Source organism: Mus caroli, chromosome 1 (assembly GCF_900094665.2).
Source record: "Mus caroli chromosome 1, CAROLI_EIJ_v1.1, whole genome shotgun sequence".
Taxonomy (NCBI): Eukaryota; Metazoa; Chordata; class Mammalia; order Rodentia; family Muridae; genus Mus; species Mus caroli.
In genome coordinates, this window is record NC_034570.1 from 72935117 (window position 1) to 72949687 (window position 14571).

General features: G+C 40.5%; 1 protein-coding gene across 2 annotated transcripts in view; it reads right to left on the reverse strand.

Moving 5' to 3' along the window:
* Positions 1-1162: 1162 nt before the first annotated feature.
* The window catches only part of Ap1s3 (adaptor related protein complex 1 subunit sigma 3), a 63013-nt gene continuing 49604 nt past the window's right edge, over positions 1163-14571 (reverse strand). Inside the window, exons 4-6 of one of the 2 annotated variants that reach the window (XM_029472947.1) lie at positions 8100-8237; positions 6819-7010; positions 1163-3100 (exon numbers count right to left, since the gene is read on the reverse strand). In XM_029472947.1, the coding sequence (XP_029328807.1) occupies positions 6966-7010; positions 8100-8237 (183 nt within the window). In that variant the 3' untranslated portion in view covers positions 1163-3100; positions 6819-6965. The remainder of the gene's footprint in view (positions 3101-6818; positions 7011-8099; positions 8238-14571) is intronic. The other variant, XM_021174604.1, reaches the window with a different exon arrangement.

Here is a 14571-nt window from a genome sequence, read left to right on the forward strand (position 1 = left end):
GGGCAGGCAGCCCTGTGAGGCATAAACAAGCAAGAAGAGCAAGGGCTGGGAGCAAGCCAGTAAGCAGCAACTGCTATGGTCCCTGCTTTAGTTCCTGCCTCCAGTTTCCTGCCTTGAGTTCCTGCTCTGACTTTTCCTTCATGAAGGGCTATAAATCATAAGCTGAAATAAACCCTTTCTTCCCCAAAGTGCTTTTGGTTATGGTGGATTATCACAGCAATAAGTCAGAGAGGTGGGGAGAAGAGAGAGAGAGGAAAAGGGAGGGAAAGAAGGAGACAGAAGAAGGCATTAAAGTGGGGAGGGCAGGGAAGAAGAAGGAGAAGGAAGAGGAGGAAAGAAAGTGTGAGAAGAGAGAGGAGAATGGAGAGGAAGGAGGAGAGAGTGCATGGGGGAGAGGAGAAAGAGGCCACTTCAATAAAGCCCTACATGTTATTCGATGCTTCTGGTTTTAACTATGACAAAGCATTGTTGATATATCCAGTCTCAAGGCACACTGTCTATGCACAGTTTTACCCAGCTTTACTAGCTTTGTAATAAGTCAAATCAGGGTTGAAACCAGGTAATGGCCATCCATTTACACGCACTGGCTCCCTTTACATATCCCAGAACATCTGAATGTATTGTATCAAAATCTGCAGGAACCATGTAGTGAGATACACCAGCATTTATCAGTGTGTTTATTGAAGAAGACTTGGCGAGGTGAAATTGAATGCCACTCATTAATGATGTTTTATTGGTTTGATAATAAGCATCTTGGAAGAATTTTTAGGTTTCAAAGCATGGTCTATCTGTTGAAAGCTTTACTATTATTTTAAGAGACTTCAAGATGAGATTCACTCGCTTTATTATTAAAAAAAAAAAGTCTTTACATTTGTTAATGAAAGTAATGAAAGGCTGCTTGCTTTCTCAACCTCTGGTAAGGAAATCCTGTTTCCCACACTGTGAGGGACCAGTGGAACATCAGGAGGAGGAAAGAAAAGGATATTATATTATTCTCCTAGGCACTGCCTGCCACCTTGAGAGTCTCTCCTTATTGGTAAGTAGCAAGAAATTCTGAAGGGATTTTACCATAAACCAAGGTTGGAATTGCAAGAATCAAACAGTCATGAAGGCACACCAAGTTCAAATTAACATATGTTTAACCTTTTATTTGGGTGTTTTATACAAATTCACTATTGTTTTTTTTCCTTTCACTTGGTAATTTTTCTTAGAATCTTATAATAATAGAGAAAACATGCATAATGGTTTTCCACTAAAACCCATGTAAGCTGTTCCCCAAATCCCCTGAANTTACTCACACAAGTATGATCACTTTCTATGAGTACATTGACAGGAAGAATTCTTGTGCAACCTAGACAAGATCAAATATGGAATTATCCAGAATATAAGCAGCACATTTAATGAAGCTCAAAAGACACTTTCCTTCGAAGACAACGGGAAGGAGCTGGAAAACCTCTGAAGTTACAGAAAGTTCAGTTTTACAAAGATGTTTGAAAANCAAAGACTTTTACCAAACTTTTTAAAAAAGTTAATGTACAAAACTGAAGACTGCTGAAACAAAGATGTTCAGAAAGAACAAACCACCAAAATTATATTAATTTGAAGATAAATCAGCTATTAAACGCCCAGTTATTAGCTCNTATGCAATCTGAATTATTGCTTTTAAANAAATGGTTATACTACGGAATGGGTCCATCTGTCTGTCTGTTCTTGTGCTCTCGTCTTGCCATCTTCCCTTAAGTATGTCTGATGAGATGAACCAAAGATGACAACCACATTCTCTAAGGGTCCACTGTATGAGATCTCCCTATTGTCTTAACCACAGGANTCCTAGCACTCAGGTACAACGGCCACCAAACCTCACCACTTACATGGAGAACACATATACAAAACTGCAGCCAGAGACACCTCAAAGAAATGCTACAATACAGGCAGCTTCCTACTTCATGTCTGAGCAGACTCAGTACCCAGCTATGCAGAACTTCTGTTTTGGAAGCATGAAGGTGACATGGTCACAGTGATTAGTCAGCAAAAATATTTTTCTGGGAAAGAGGAGAAGAGAGAGAGAGAGAGAGAGAGAGAGAGAGTCACCTCCCATGAAGAGTATAATGAAATACACACAACCTAAGGAAGCCTTAAAGATTCATCTTACATTAAAATATTTTTTAAAGGCTCACAGGAATGAGATATCTGACAANAAAATATCTAAACTATCACAAGGAGTAATTGGAACATGAGATACAAAATAGTAGTAGAGATCACAATTATTACTATATAAATGTTGCCATAGCNCTTCCTCTCAGGATTATGGTAAAAGCAGGAGATGCTGTAACATTTCNTCGCCAGATCTCTGGAAACCTTAATAAATATATAGTTTGTAGAAACCACAACCTTACTGAAATGTCCCTTATATTTAATTGAAAGTAAAAAACTTGATCTAGCACCTTCTAAGACATCAAAATCTCTTATGAAGTTTTACCCCAATTCTTAAAAAAAAAATAAGTTGAATTCAAGACATTAAAGTCATATACATTGTATCTGACCTGAAATTATAGTAGCATTGAACATGTTAAAAATATCTAAGCATCNTGTATGAAATCTGAGCTATTAACATAAACTTAATTTATGTACATTTTTAAACATTTAGGAAAGGCATTCATTATATAAAATATACTTTACATTCAAAATTGTGTGTTATTACAAAGCAGTTGTCAGTCTACAGGTAGAAGATCAAATGGCAACAAAAATGATNATATTGCAACCAATATTTGAAAGTACCTTAAAAATACCACAAGGGCTTAAAACACAGCAAGGAGCTATTCAATCTGCAGCAATTATGTGAAACACCTAGAGCCCCAGCAAGTATTGATACACAGTATAATACAGACATGTAGCAACCATAAGGACATATGCTAACAACTTTAAGTTTTGCTAGCTAACACAGAATCCCTTTAAGTAGTTTTTTGGCGTGGTGCCAGAGGCCGTGTGGAGACTGGATGCAAGGAGTTGCTTGTTTGCAGGTTCACAGCATGGAGCGCTCAGAATCTTCAAGTAGACTGTTCACTTAAAACGTGGGCTTGTTCATGTATTCTTCCATGGTCTGAAAGAGAACAGTGACTAAGAGCAATATTCCCTTCAAGCCATAGGTGTTAGCAGACCATGGTTTGCTTTTCATTCTTTTTGTTTCATTTTGCAAGATTGAAAAAAATTCAAAAACATACAGAGACATAAACGTTTGCACTCTGCTGAAGGCGACTACAAGTTTGAATATCATCTGTCTACATGTATACATGGTTGTAAATGTATCACTTTTAATTGAGAAAGGGCTAAGTTTGATCAGGAAGTGAATGTTTGAGAAGAGAGATGTTGGAGTGGGGAGACACCACTACGGATTTAAAGTTCATGTGTCTAAAATGGTTGTGAGGACCGCATGTAGGGGTGTGTGTGCGTGCACACACTATAGAAGCCCCAAGTAGACAATGTAGCATATACATTGTTTTCTATACTGTGCAGAACCTCTTCATTAAACCTATTGCCCAATCAGAGGGGATAAACATGTCATGAGTCTGGAGGATTTCTGCCATGCTTTTTGGAAGAGAGTTTCTCCAAAGCATCCAGACGCTCTTTCAGTTACTAAATTTGCTAATAAGCCCCAGCGTTTTACTTTTTCTGTCTTCATCTTTTAAGTGTTTGTACCTCCTGGTTACAAGTAGAATTCCACAGTGGCACTGCAAACTCTGTCTTACTGAACTAGATGCACATGTGTGAAAAACCATGGTCCAGGTTATATCAATGAGGGGAAGAAGGGAACAGCAAATTACCCTTAGACAATACCTTAAGTCACTATGAGTCACTGTCAACTTGCTTAGCAATCAATGCTTAACTATCCACCCCAACACGTGTGCCACCTTTGAACATCCCAGAAGAGAGTGACAGCGTAGGCCAAAGAGATCAAGGCTAGTGGCCAACAAGATTGTCTAGAGCAGCAAAACCTGTGGGCCATGACCCTCACAAGGATCACACAGCAGATATCCTGCCTATCATATATCCATATTATTCATAACAGTAGTAAAATTATAATAGTGAATAATAATTTGATGGTTGAGAGGTCACCACAACATTAGGGACTGTGATAAAGAGCCACAGCATTAGAAAGTTTGGTAACCACTCATCTAGAGGATGCCCAAATCAGAAATCTGGGTTTTTAACTGCTTCCTGGGTCTCCTTAGGATTCCAGTGTAGCACTGCTGAAATTATTTACACATAGTCAGCCACATTTCCTGCAAAGCTTGTCAGCCTCCTAACTGAGCACTGGCCAAGAAAAGCCCAGACCTCAGGCATCTACTCAGGATCTCCTCTTGAATATTCCATCCTTTTCTTCTAACTTGACTGGGGTGTCAAAACTGGCCCACAGCCTAGGTGGGGTTTGTAGGGCTTATTAAATGCATCCCCATTTAGAAAGATCCAAAACAAATCAAGTCTAAAATTCATTTTGAGTAAGAGATGACAGCACATTATCAACGTTAAAAGATGACAAAATCTACAAGACTAGCATGCACTATTTGTTTGATACTCTAATCTTATATGTGCTGTAGCTATATAGTCTTTGCAGTTAAAATGCCTCACTTTTGCAAATTTGACTAAAAGGAATTGACTAAATGAACACATTGCCTGGCTGGCCCTTTCAGGCTATTTGTACTTTGATGAGGTGGACAAAGGACATGAAGTGGATACCTCACAGACTCGAGGGTTCCACTGGACTCACGGCCTGAACCCTGCCCGCCCTACCTGCCCTGTCTGAGTCCTGCTATCACTCTGCGAGCACAAGGAAGCAATGTAAGGGTTTGTTGTTTTCTTGAATTTGCCACTAAAAAGGCTTGGAACTGACTTAAAACTGGAACAGTGTCAAATCTTTGTCCTCCCATGCCTTCATGAGAATCCGCCTAGAGTCAGATCTTGGGACCCACATCATGGCGGTACACATTTGCACCTCATAAACAGTCACTCGCTGTAGTTTTGGTTTATGCTTTGAAGGCTGAAGTGTTGGGGCTCGCCAAGCAGTACCTCATGAATCCACTTGTGTGTATGTGATGGCCTACTGCTTGAACTTCATTCGACCTTTCCCTAATTTTTTTGTTTGTTTGTTTTTGTTTTTGTTTTTTTGAGACAGGGTTTCTCTGTGTAGCTCTGGCTATCCTGAAACTCACTATGTAGACCAGGCTGGCCTCGAACTCAGAAATCCGCCTGCTTCTGCCTCTCAAGTGCAGGGATTAAAGGTGTGCACCACCACTGCCCGGCTCGACCCTCCCCTCTGGACAGGTTATTGTCTGTAAAGATTATCCCCTAATGGCTGCCCCCACCTGGTAACCTTGAGAATTACAACGTCTACTCTTCGGCCTTTGCTTCTAACTTTATGAAACCGCTCACATTGAAGCTATCCCCTCCCATAGAAATCACCCTCAAGCAATTAGACTTTCTAGATTGTCAACATCTAACCTGAAGACACTCAGATTAAGCTTTGAGACTATTGGGTCTTCTTAGTAAATATGTGAAAATAACTTTGGTTTTCCTCCCCTGCCCTAAGAAACCTTTACTAAGTGTAATTGGGGAGATGGGGGGGAGGGGGAGTTCTAAGAGCTACTTTAGGGTTTTTGGTTGTTCTAAAGTAGTGTTTCTCAACTGTGGGTCACAACCCCTTTAGAGGTCACATATCAGATATCCTGCATATCAGATATTTAAATTATGATTCATAACGGTAACAAAATTATAGTTATGAAGTAGTAACAAAATAATTTATTTTATGGCTGGGGGGAGGGTGGGGGTCACCATAACATGAGGAACTGTATTTAAAGGTCACACAGCATTAGGAAGTTTGAGAGCCACTGTTCTAAAGGGAAAACAATGTTACAATGGCCTTTCTCAGCCTCTAGTAACATCTAGTGCTTATTAGAACATATTTGTTCTTGAAGGTCAAGAAATAATGGGGCAGTCTTTCTCTTTTAAACAATCTTAACATTTCCCCCTATACATTTCATACTTCCTAAAGCAGAACAGGAATGCAACGTCAACTTCTCAACTCCCCCCCCCCCATCCCCAATGTTCCTTGATATCACTGGAGGGGTCCCAGAGCTCATGAGGACACTAGTGACACTCTCATTTGGCTGGCTCTGTTTATTTAACAAGTGACATTTAAGGAGAGCCAGAACTTTGCCTGCTCACTGGGGCACAATGTTTAACCCAGGGTCTCTGAGGAAACTTTTCACAGGAAACCTTTCACACTGTCCATTCAATCACCAGGGACAGGAACGAACCAATTAGTGCCTTACTGTAAAAGGGCTCACTTCCTAAAATGCCTGGTCCCAAGATTTAAATGGATCTAGAAACACAGATTCACTGAAAGCTCATGAAAACCTGTTTCCTGCAGTTAGGGGACTTGGAAATAGCCTAGGTGTGCCTTGGTCTCAATTCATGAAACTTTAATTACTGAAGTGCCAAAGACCCTGTGGAAAATCTGCCTCTTCTATAAGGAGCTTCCATCTTAAAGACCAAGAGGAGAGTCTCAGGAACAACCCCCACTTGCTATTCCCTGCTTCTCCACCCCAGCAAATTTTAATAAATACTCTTAGTGGAATTTCCAAACCATCTTCAGTACCTCATAAAATCCCCCTTCTTGTGGCATTTGAAAAAGCCAAGTAAGACTCAGAGATGTTCAGTGCATTTCTTTGAGGGGACAACACATCTGGCGATAAATGCATTGGCCTGACAAACACAGAGCTGCTTATGGGAGCCCGCCCTTAGCTTCCTTCATTTGCACTCACCTGAGGATGGAGTCCCTCCATGGGCAGAAGTAAGTAATCAGCTCACAGTACTGCCAAGACAGTTGCTGGGAAATCATGCCTAATGTCTTATTAACTTAACCAGTCTCTTATTTCCAAATAGCAGGAAGAGTGGCTTTAGCACCAATTTTAAAAGGGTACTTTATAATTCTTGAAATCCTCTTGACTCTTGACCTGTTATGAAAACAGGAAGATGGAAAAACCCACTGAGGCCAGGGGTGGTACATGACTGTCATCCCAGCAAATTGGGAGGGAGAGGCAGGAGGATTGTGAGTTCAAACCCAGCCTGGGTTACATAATAAGACTTTGTCTTGAAAAAGTAAACAAACAAACAAACAAACAAACAACCAGTTGAATGGAACAGACAGGGAAAAAGAAATGTCCCTTTTCCCACTGATATTGTTGGAGAGGTAGGACAGAATTTAGGCACCCAGAAACATGCTTGGTTTAGGACTAAGTCATTTAGTCTAAACTAAATTAACAGGTGAGTTTGATATCTTTTAGAAGGCAAGGGTTGACAGAACACAGTGCTCTTTTTGACTGTCCTTGTAGGAGCTAATGCAGATTACGTTCCCCTATTAGGTCTCATTCAAATCTGGGATGCTTCTAGAAAGAAAAGTGCCAGAATATTTTTGAGCAACTACAGGATCAGAGGAGTACCAAGCCCAGGCTTCAGGGCCCATTTATACCTCTGCAATCCAGCTACCCGTGCTCCTGATCTATTCATGCAAACAAGAGCGCACAGACCTAAGGCCTTCCCAAGAGAGGTGGGAAATTTCAATTAAAATGACAAATGCCATCTCTAATATATCCAGCAAATGAAATAACTACGTGCTGCTGTTCTTCCTTCCCAGAACAGAGCAGACATTTTAATGAAAGCCTTTTTATACATCTCATAAAATTACATTTGCAAAGAATAGCACCAAGCAGTTCATACACTTCAGAGGGTAAAATATTTTCAGACCCTGAAGTTCAGCCAAACAGGACAAGCAAAGATTCAGGACCAAACTGTGAGGGTCCAAAGCTCTGTTTCATATTTATTAACTACGAAAATGAGCAGAACATTTCACAGCAAGTCTCTATTCACTCACTAAAAAACAGGCTAACACCTAGTTAGAATTGCTGAAAAAATTAAGTAAGCTAATACATGCAAACTGTTTAAAGTGGAAGCTATACTCAGAACAAAATGTGGGTGCAGTCCTCAGTGTTAACTATATTATAATTAGTGCTGGAATTACCCCAGGCATAGAAAACCATACTGACCTCTTGTAACATATCAGAGTCTTCAATGGCTTTGACTGCTGTTTTCTTGGATGTTTCCTGAATTTCTCCACCTATTATAAACTCATCAAGGATAAAATATGCCTTTTCAAAATTAAAGATAATATCCAGCTCACAGACCTGATTAAAAAAAAAAAAAAAAAAAAAGCTTTGATAAATTTGCAGTAGAATCAGGAGAGGCATCTGCCAACATCTCCAGCTTTTCCAATATTGCCATTCAACTCAGGTGATATCCAAACACAAAATACCACATAACATTTCAAGGACATAAAGATGGGAGCAGAGAATTCTAGACCTTAGGAAAGGTAAAATCCAAATCCTATTAAAGTAGCTCATGCCTTTAGATAATAAGGTTTGCAGTGGTTTGAAAGAGAAATGTCCCCCATAGTCTCAAGTATTTGAACACTTGGTCACCAGCAGGTGGCGCTTGGGGTGGTTTTGGAGCATTTGAGGTTACAGCCTTGCTAAAGGAAGCAGGTCAGCAGCAGCAGGCATTGGGGTTTATAGCCTCATCCCTCTCCCAGGTCACACTCTCCAGATCTCTGCTTCCCTTGTGAGATAGAGATGTGATCCCTCAGTTTCTTGCTCCTGCCACGCTAGCATGTCTCCCCTGCCTTTATGAATGCCTCTGGAACTAGAAATCAAAAGAAACTGCTCTCAATAAGTTGCTTTTGGTCACAGTATTTCAGCAGCAATGGAAATGTAACTAATGCAATGTTTTGTGTTGTAACGGAAAATAAGAGGCTCCGTAGGGGAGGGAGACCTCTAGGTGCTGTGCTCAACACACACAAGCAGAACTGGTTCCCTGATGCTCTTTAAGTGTAAGTCCAGAACCTCAATTCTCCTGCACTCAGGTCTCACGATCTTAGCTGTCAGGTTAGTGAACTGCCAGTTTTTGAATGTATCAAACTCACCTGTTAAGACTCCTAAAAACTTCCCGTAAGCCCTGCTCTAAGGGGTGAGTGGGTCTGGATCAGGTCTACAAACCTGTACTGCTAGCAGATTCCCATAGGACACTGAAGCTTCAAGTTATCAAAACTGCACATTAACTGGGGTCAAAGACCAACAGAGAGACTGACAGGTCTCAATATGTAAGTAAAGCCATCCTCGTAATCTGGACGCTTCAACCCGAGAATGCTTCTATGATGTTCTTGCTGTCCTCCACACTGCTTACTCCACAAGTCACTGGAAACTGACTCTTGTGCACCCACATCCTATCTGCCCAACTGAAGCTGCTTTCTTTAAACCATCTAGCTGACAGTTCCCCATCCTCCTTTGAGCTCACCTCAGAAGCATCTGATACCCTTGTCAATGTTTCTTTTTTTCTTTTCTTTTCTTTCTTTCTTTCTTTTTTTTTTTTTTAAGATTTATTTACTATATAACACTAGCTGTCTTCAGACACACCAGAAGAAGAAATCGGATCCCATGGTAGATGGTTGTGAGCCACCATGTGACTACTGGGAACTGAACTCAGGACCTCTGGAAGAGCAGTCAGTGTGCTTAACACCTGAGCCATCTTTCTAGCCCCTGCCAATCTGTTTCTTGATGACAAGATTTCTTCTTCCTTGCTCACCTAAGCTTAGCTGTGTCACTGAACATTCCTCCTCTGACACTGAAGACTTCTTCTCAGACCTTCTAGATGGTTCTGTTTTACTCCTCCAGCACTACCCTGTGTTTGATGAGGTCAAGGATTCAAGATAGATTTTAATTCTCCCATGTGCATAGAGGATTCCACATTGCCAGCCCCACCTCTCTGCTTTCCTCTGCCTGACTTTATCACCTGCCACAGTCACACAAGCTACCAGCCACCATGTTTGATCATGCCCTTACCCTGGCACATGCCAGCAAGAATTGAGTTATTCCTTTAAATCCCTTTCTTTTATTCGCCTACTGACAAAATCATATAAATCTCTCAATGCAGAAGGAATTTTTGAAAATCCCTACCTAAGATAAACAAAATGAAAAACAAACTAGAAAACCAAGAGTGATGGCACACATCTTTAACCCCAGTACGCAGAAGGCAGAGGCAAGTGGATCTCTGTGAGTTCAAGGCCAGCCTATTCTACATCCATATTCAAGAGTTCAAAAAACCAAAACAGACAAACAAACAAAACAACAGCAAAATAATAAACAATTCACAGACAAAGCAAGATGGGGGAGGGTAATACATGTCTAATAATACCAGTAACTCCAAGAAGTCAAGAGAAAGGCAAACTGAACCCATTGTCACAGGAAACTCAGTGACAATATCCATTGCTAGTCATGGTATGAATAAGTACAAACACTCCCTGTCAGTGGAATTGACAAATCTTGTATGCCATTTTTGGTTGACTGGTCAAATTGTAGAGTCTGTTAATTTTGAATGCAAAAATGCTTGCACCTGCATCTGGTAGAAGTGGTGAGCTGGTAAAGGCACGTGCCACAGAAGCCTGACTCTGACTGTAACGGGGCCCCAGGCATTTGCATAACTGACATTACAAGATAGAAGTACCATTCAGGCCATAAAAGCCAGCATGTAGACAGGAACACTTGCCAAAATGAAAACAAAGACCTAATCTACCACAGTCCATAGTTGTGGGAAAACCTTGCTTTTTGGCATTTCTGTCATTCTGCTTCTGGATACACTCCAAAGTTGTCCTCTGACTTCCACATGTGCAATAGATCTTTCATGCACTGGTATACATACATATAAATCACAGACACACACACAGAGGCAGACACACACACAGAGGCAGACACACACACACACCAGGGACATATTCATACACATAGGTAATAATAATAAGTAATAATAATAATAATTACCTAAGAATATTTTTTTTAATTCTTGGACCCAACAGTTCCATAAGAGGCTTAGCTGCATGATATATTAAAATCAATATCCAACAACACACATAAGGAACACTGATTATGGGGGACTCATTTATAAGAATAATTGAGAACAATCTAAAGTTTGTTCATAAAGAACTGTTCAAGTCATGCATGTACATCTCTATAATGGCATAGGTATTGTATGTATCTATGTACAGTTTGAAAAGAGCAGGGTAAGCCGGGCAGTGGTGGCGCACACCTCTAATCCCAGCATTTGGGAGACAAAGGCAGGCAAATTTTCTGAATTTGAGGCCAGTCTGGTCTACAGAGTGAGTTCCAGGACAGCCAGGGCTACACAGAGAAACCCTGTCTCCAAAAAAACAAAAAACAAACAAACAAATAGGGCAGTTTTACATGGAAAGATGTAGAAAAATCTCTAGCAGGCTTATAAGGAGAATAATAAAGTTATAGAAAAATATGCATACTGCAATCAATTTGTTTAAGTTTAAAAGATTATATGTTTAGAAGGGTATATAAATGCATTTTTAAAATAATTTTGAGGGGCTGGAGAGATGGCTCAGCAGTTAAGATAACTGTCAGCCCTTCCCGAGGTCCTGAGTTTAATTCCCATCTGTAATAGGATCTGGTGGCCTCTTCTGGTGTGTCCGAAGATAGACACAGTGTACTCATATACATTAAATAAATAAATCTTAAAAAAAAAAACATTTTTGAACAATATGAACAGAAAGAAATTACAGTAAATTAGACATCCATGTACAAGAAAGTACCAGAAGAAATCAGTTACCAGAGGCCAGGCAAGGCAGAATGCGGGGGTTAGAGTAGCAGCGGCAGAGAAAGCTCAGCATTCGAGGCAGGCACGGACTAGAAAGCCAAGCAGACAGGAGTCTTGTTAAGATGAGCCGTCAACAGAGCCCTGCCAGGTAATCTGACAAACAACCCTACAAATCCACTAGGAACCTCCCTCGAGCCACCTGTCCCCAGACCTAAAGGCTTCTTCAACAGGCATGCGACAATCAAGTCATCACGTCTAATTGCCGGGAATAAGGTAAGGAGGTATGCAGAGTTTGACACACACAACTCACACACCTTTATAGCAAATGTTCTGAGGGAGCAAGTACTGCGTATATAGCAACTCTATATAAAGTGCTGCTCTGCAGCCCAGCTCCAGCTAAGCATGAGTAGAGGTGACAACCTGCTGAACTGGGGCAAAGTTCACGTTCTTTCAACTATTACAGAAATACTTCAAATTCTACCTTCAGGTCCTGTGTACAAGTATATGCAGAACTGTATATGAATGTTTAATGTGTGTGTGTGTGTGTGTGTGCGCGCGTGTGCGCGTGCGTGCGTGCGTGCGCGCACCCATCAAGTGATAGACATTTCATCTTCCTTCACAGTCTATGTAATAACCAAGAAACCTTTCTTTGCCATTTACCCCCATGTATGTCGATTCTAGCATACAACTTACAAATGGCAAAGAGAGAGAGAGAGAGAGAGAGAGAGTATTTCATTTTATTTTATACTTCCTGAATTTGTTTGTTTGTTTTGTTTTACTATGGTATGGCTTAAAGCCCTTCTCTTATAGCAGAATATTTACTACTGTGGTACTGTTTCTGACAGTTCATCAACTAAGTCCTTTCAAGTAAAGTCTAAGAAGCACCTGCCCTTGAACTCCTCTTAAAGTAAATACATGAAGTTTCAAGTTACACAAAGGAAATGTTTCAGATAGTAAGAAATACAACAGAGTTAGACATGAAAACCAATTACGATGCAACATAGGACGAACAATCAATAGTTGATACACTGCTCCTAGCCACTGTCCTTACTCTCACAGTAGCCCAAGTAGTGCCTATGTGTTTATCAGCATGTTTCGTGTCATATCCTCATCAGTAAGATGGAGATTCATGAAGGTCTGAAATCTTGGGCCTGGTTACTAAGTGAGCAGACACCGGGGTCAAGACACTTAATGTCCCTCCTCTCACAACAGAAAATTTTCCTAGGTCAGATTCAAAAGCTTCCTGGGACAGAAGCATCTACCCACTCAAAATACATCAATCAAAATTCATGCTGCAGTGCAGAATGTGAGTACGGCAAATATCTAAATCCCTTTATCTACTGCGAGACCCTGAGGCATTTCTTCTTAGCATCTGTAAATTGGGGTTGATGCTCCTTACTGAAGATTGAGAGATTAACTGCTCAATCCTTGGTAATCTCCTTAGAATTGAAAGGCACTATAAAATACATCACTCAAATTAGGAAACAGATTTTTGATCTATCTTTCTTCAAAATACAGTACTTTTCAAGGTATAACTTTCCCCTTGCATAATATAAGGGCAGAATTCAAAGAAATCTTTGGTATTAGCATGGGAGGAAAATAAATCCAAAGAGAAATATCTTATTTCTGGATTGGTATCAATGAGGATCAGTCCCAGAAGTCTTTGGCCATCACTGTTAATTAATAAGAATTGAACACCTATCGGGCATAGAGCCCTGAAGTGCTCTTAGCTTAATGAAAAATTCATCGGATGTTTTAGTGAATTAAAATTTTGATTCATAACGAAGGTAGAGCTTCTAGAGGTGTACCAGAATTGGGTGGAGAATCAATGCCAGAGATTCTGAACCTTCGTATTCTCTCTCAAACTAGATACTGGTGGAGATGTCTTCAAATTCTTTTAAGAAATGATGTGGTCTGAAATATCTCGTTGAATTTCAGTTAAGCACAGAGAGATCAAAATTCAGCCTCAAGTCGCATGACTGCAGTTGGTTTAAACCACAGAAACAGGTCAAACCAGAGTCCAGAAATGAGGAAGAGAGAGAAGCGCACACAAAAGCTCAGACTTCAAGAAACACCTTCAGGCCCTTTGCAAAAAGCCCCATCTGCAGTTCATTTCAAAGGAGAGCACCAGAAATGTCAGAATTCATTAGACTAAAAGAACTCATGAAGTTAAACAATCCCATGTTTTAAAACATTCTATTATATATGCACTGCTTTGAAAGAAAAAAAAAACTTACTGAGACGGGAACACAAGGTGCTACTTTCTTATTATTCCTGAATATTGACAATAACTGAAATCTCCCAAGCAACATGTTATAGCATCATTTACATGGGAAAGAAGAGGGAGAAAATTCATTTAGAAGCCCACCTAATACTTGCTATTGTGAAGCCTGTTGAAAAAAAAGAAGAAAAGCTGGGTGTGTTAGCACATGCCTTTAATCCCACAAGAGGCAGGAGGATCTCTGAATTCAAGGCCAATCTAATCTAGAAAACGATTTTCAGGACTGCCAAGGCTATACAGAGAGACTCTATCTTGGAAACTAACCCCCTCCACACATGCACATACACACACACACACACACACACACACACACTATTCAAAAAAAAAAAAGCAAGTAAGACACAATCAATGCTGGGCAGTGGTGGTGCACACCTTTAATCCCAGCACTCGGGAGGCGGAGACAGACAGATTTCTGAGTTCAGGACCAGCCTGGTCTACAGAGTGAGTTCCAGGACAGCCAGGGATACCCAGAGAAACCCTGTCTCGAACCCCTTCCCCAAAAGAAAGAAAGAAAGGAAGGAAGGAAGGAAGGAAGGAAGGAAGGAAGGAAGGAAGGAAGGAAGGAAGGA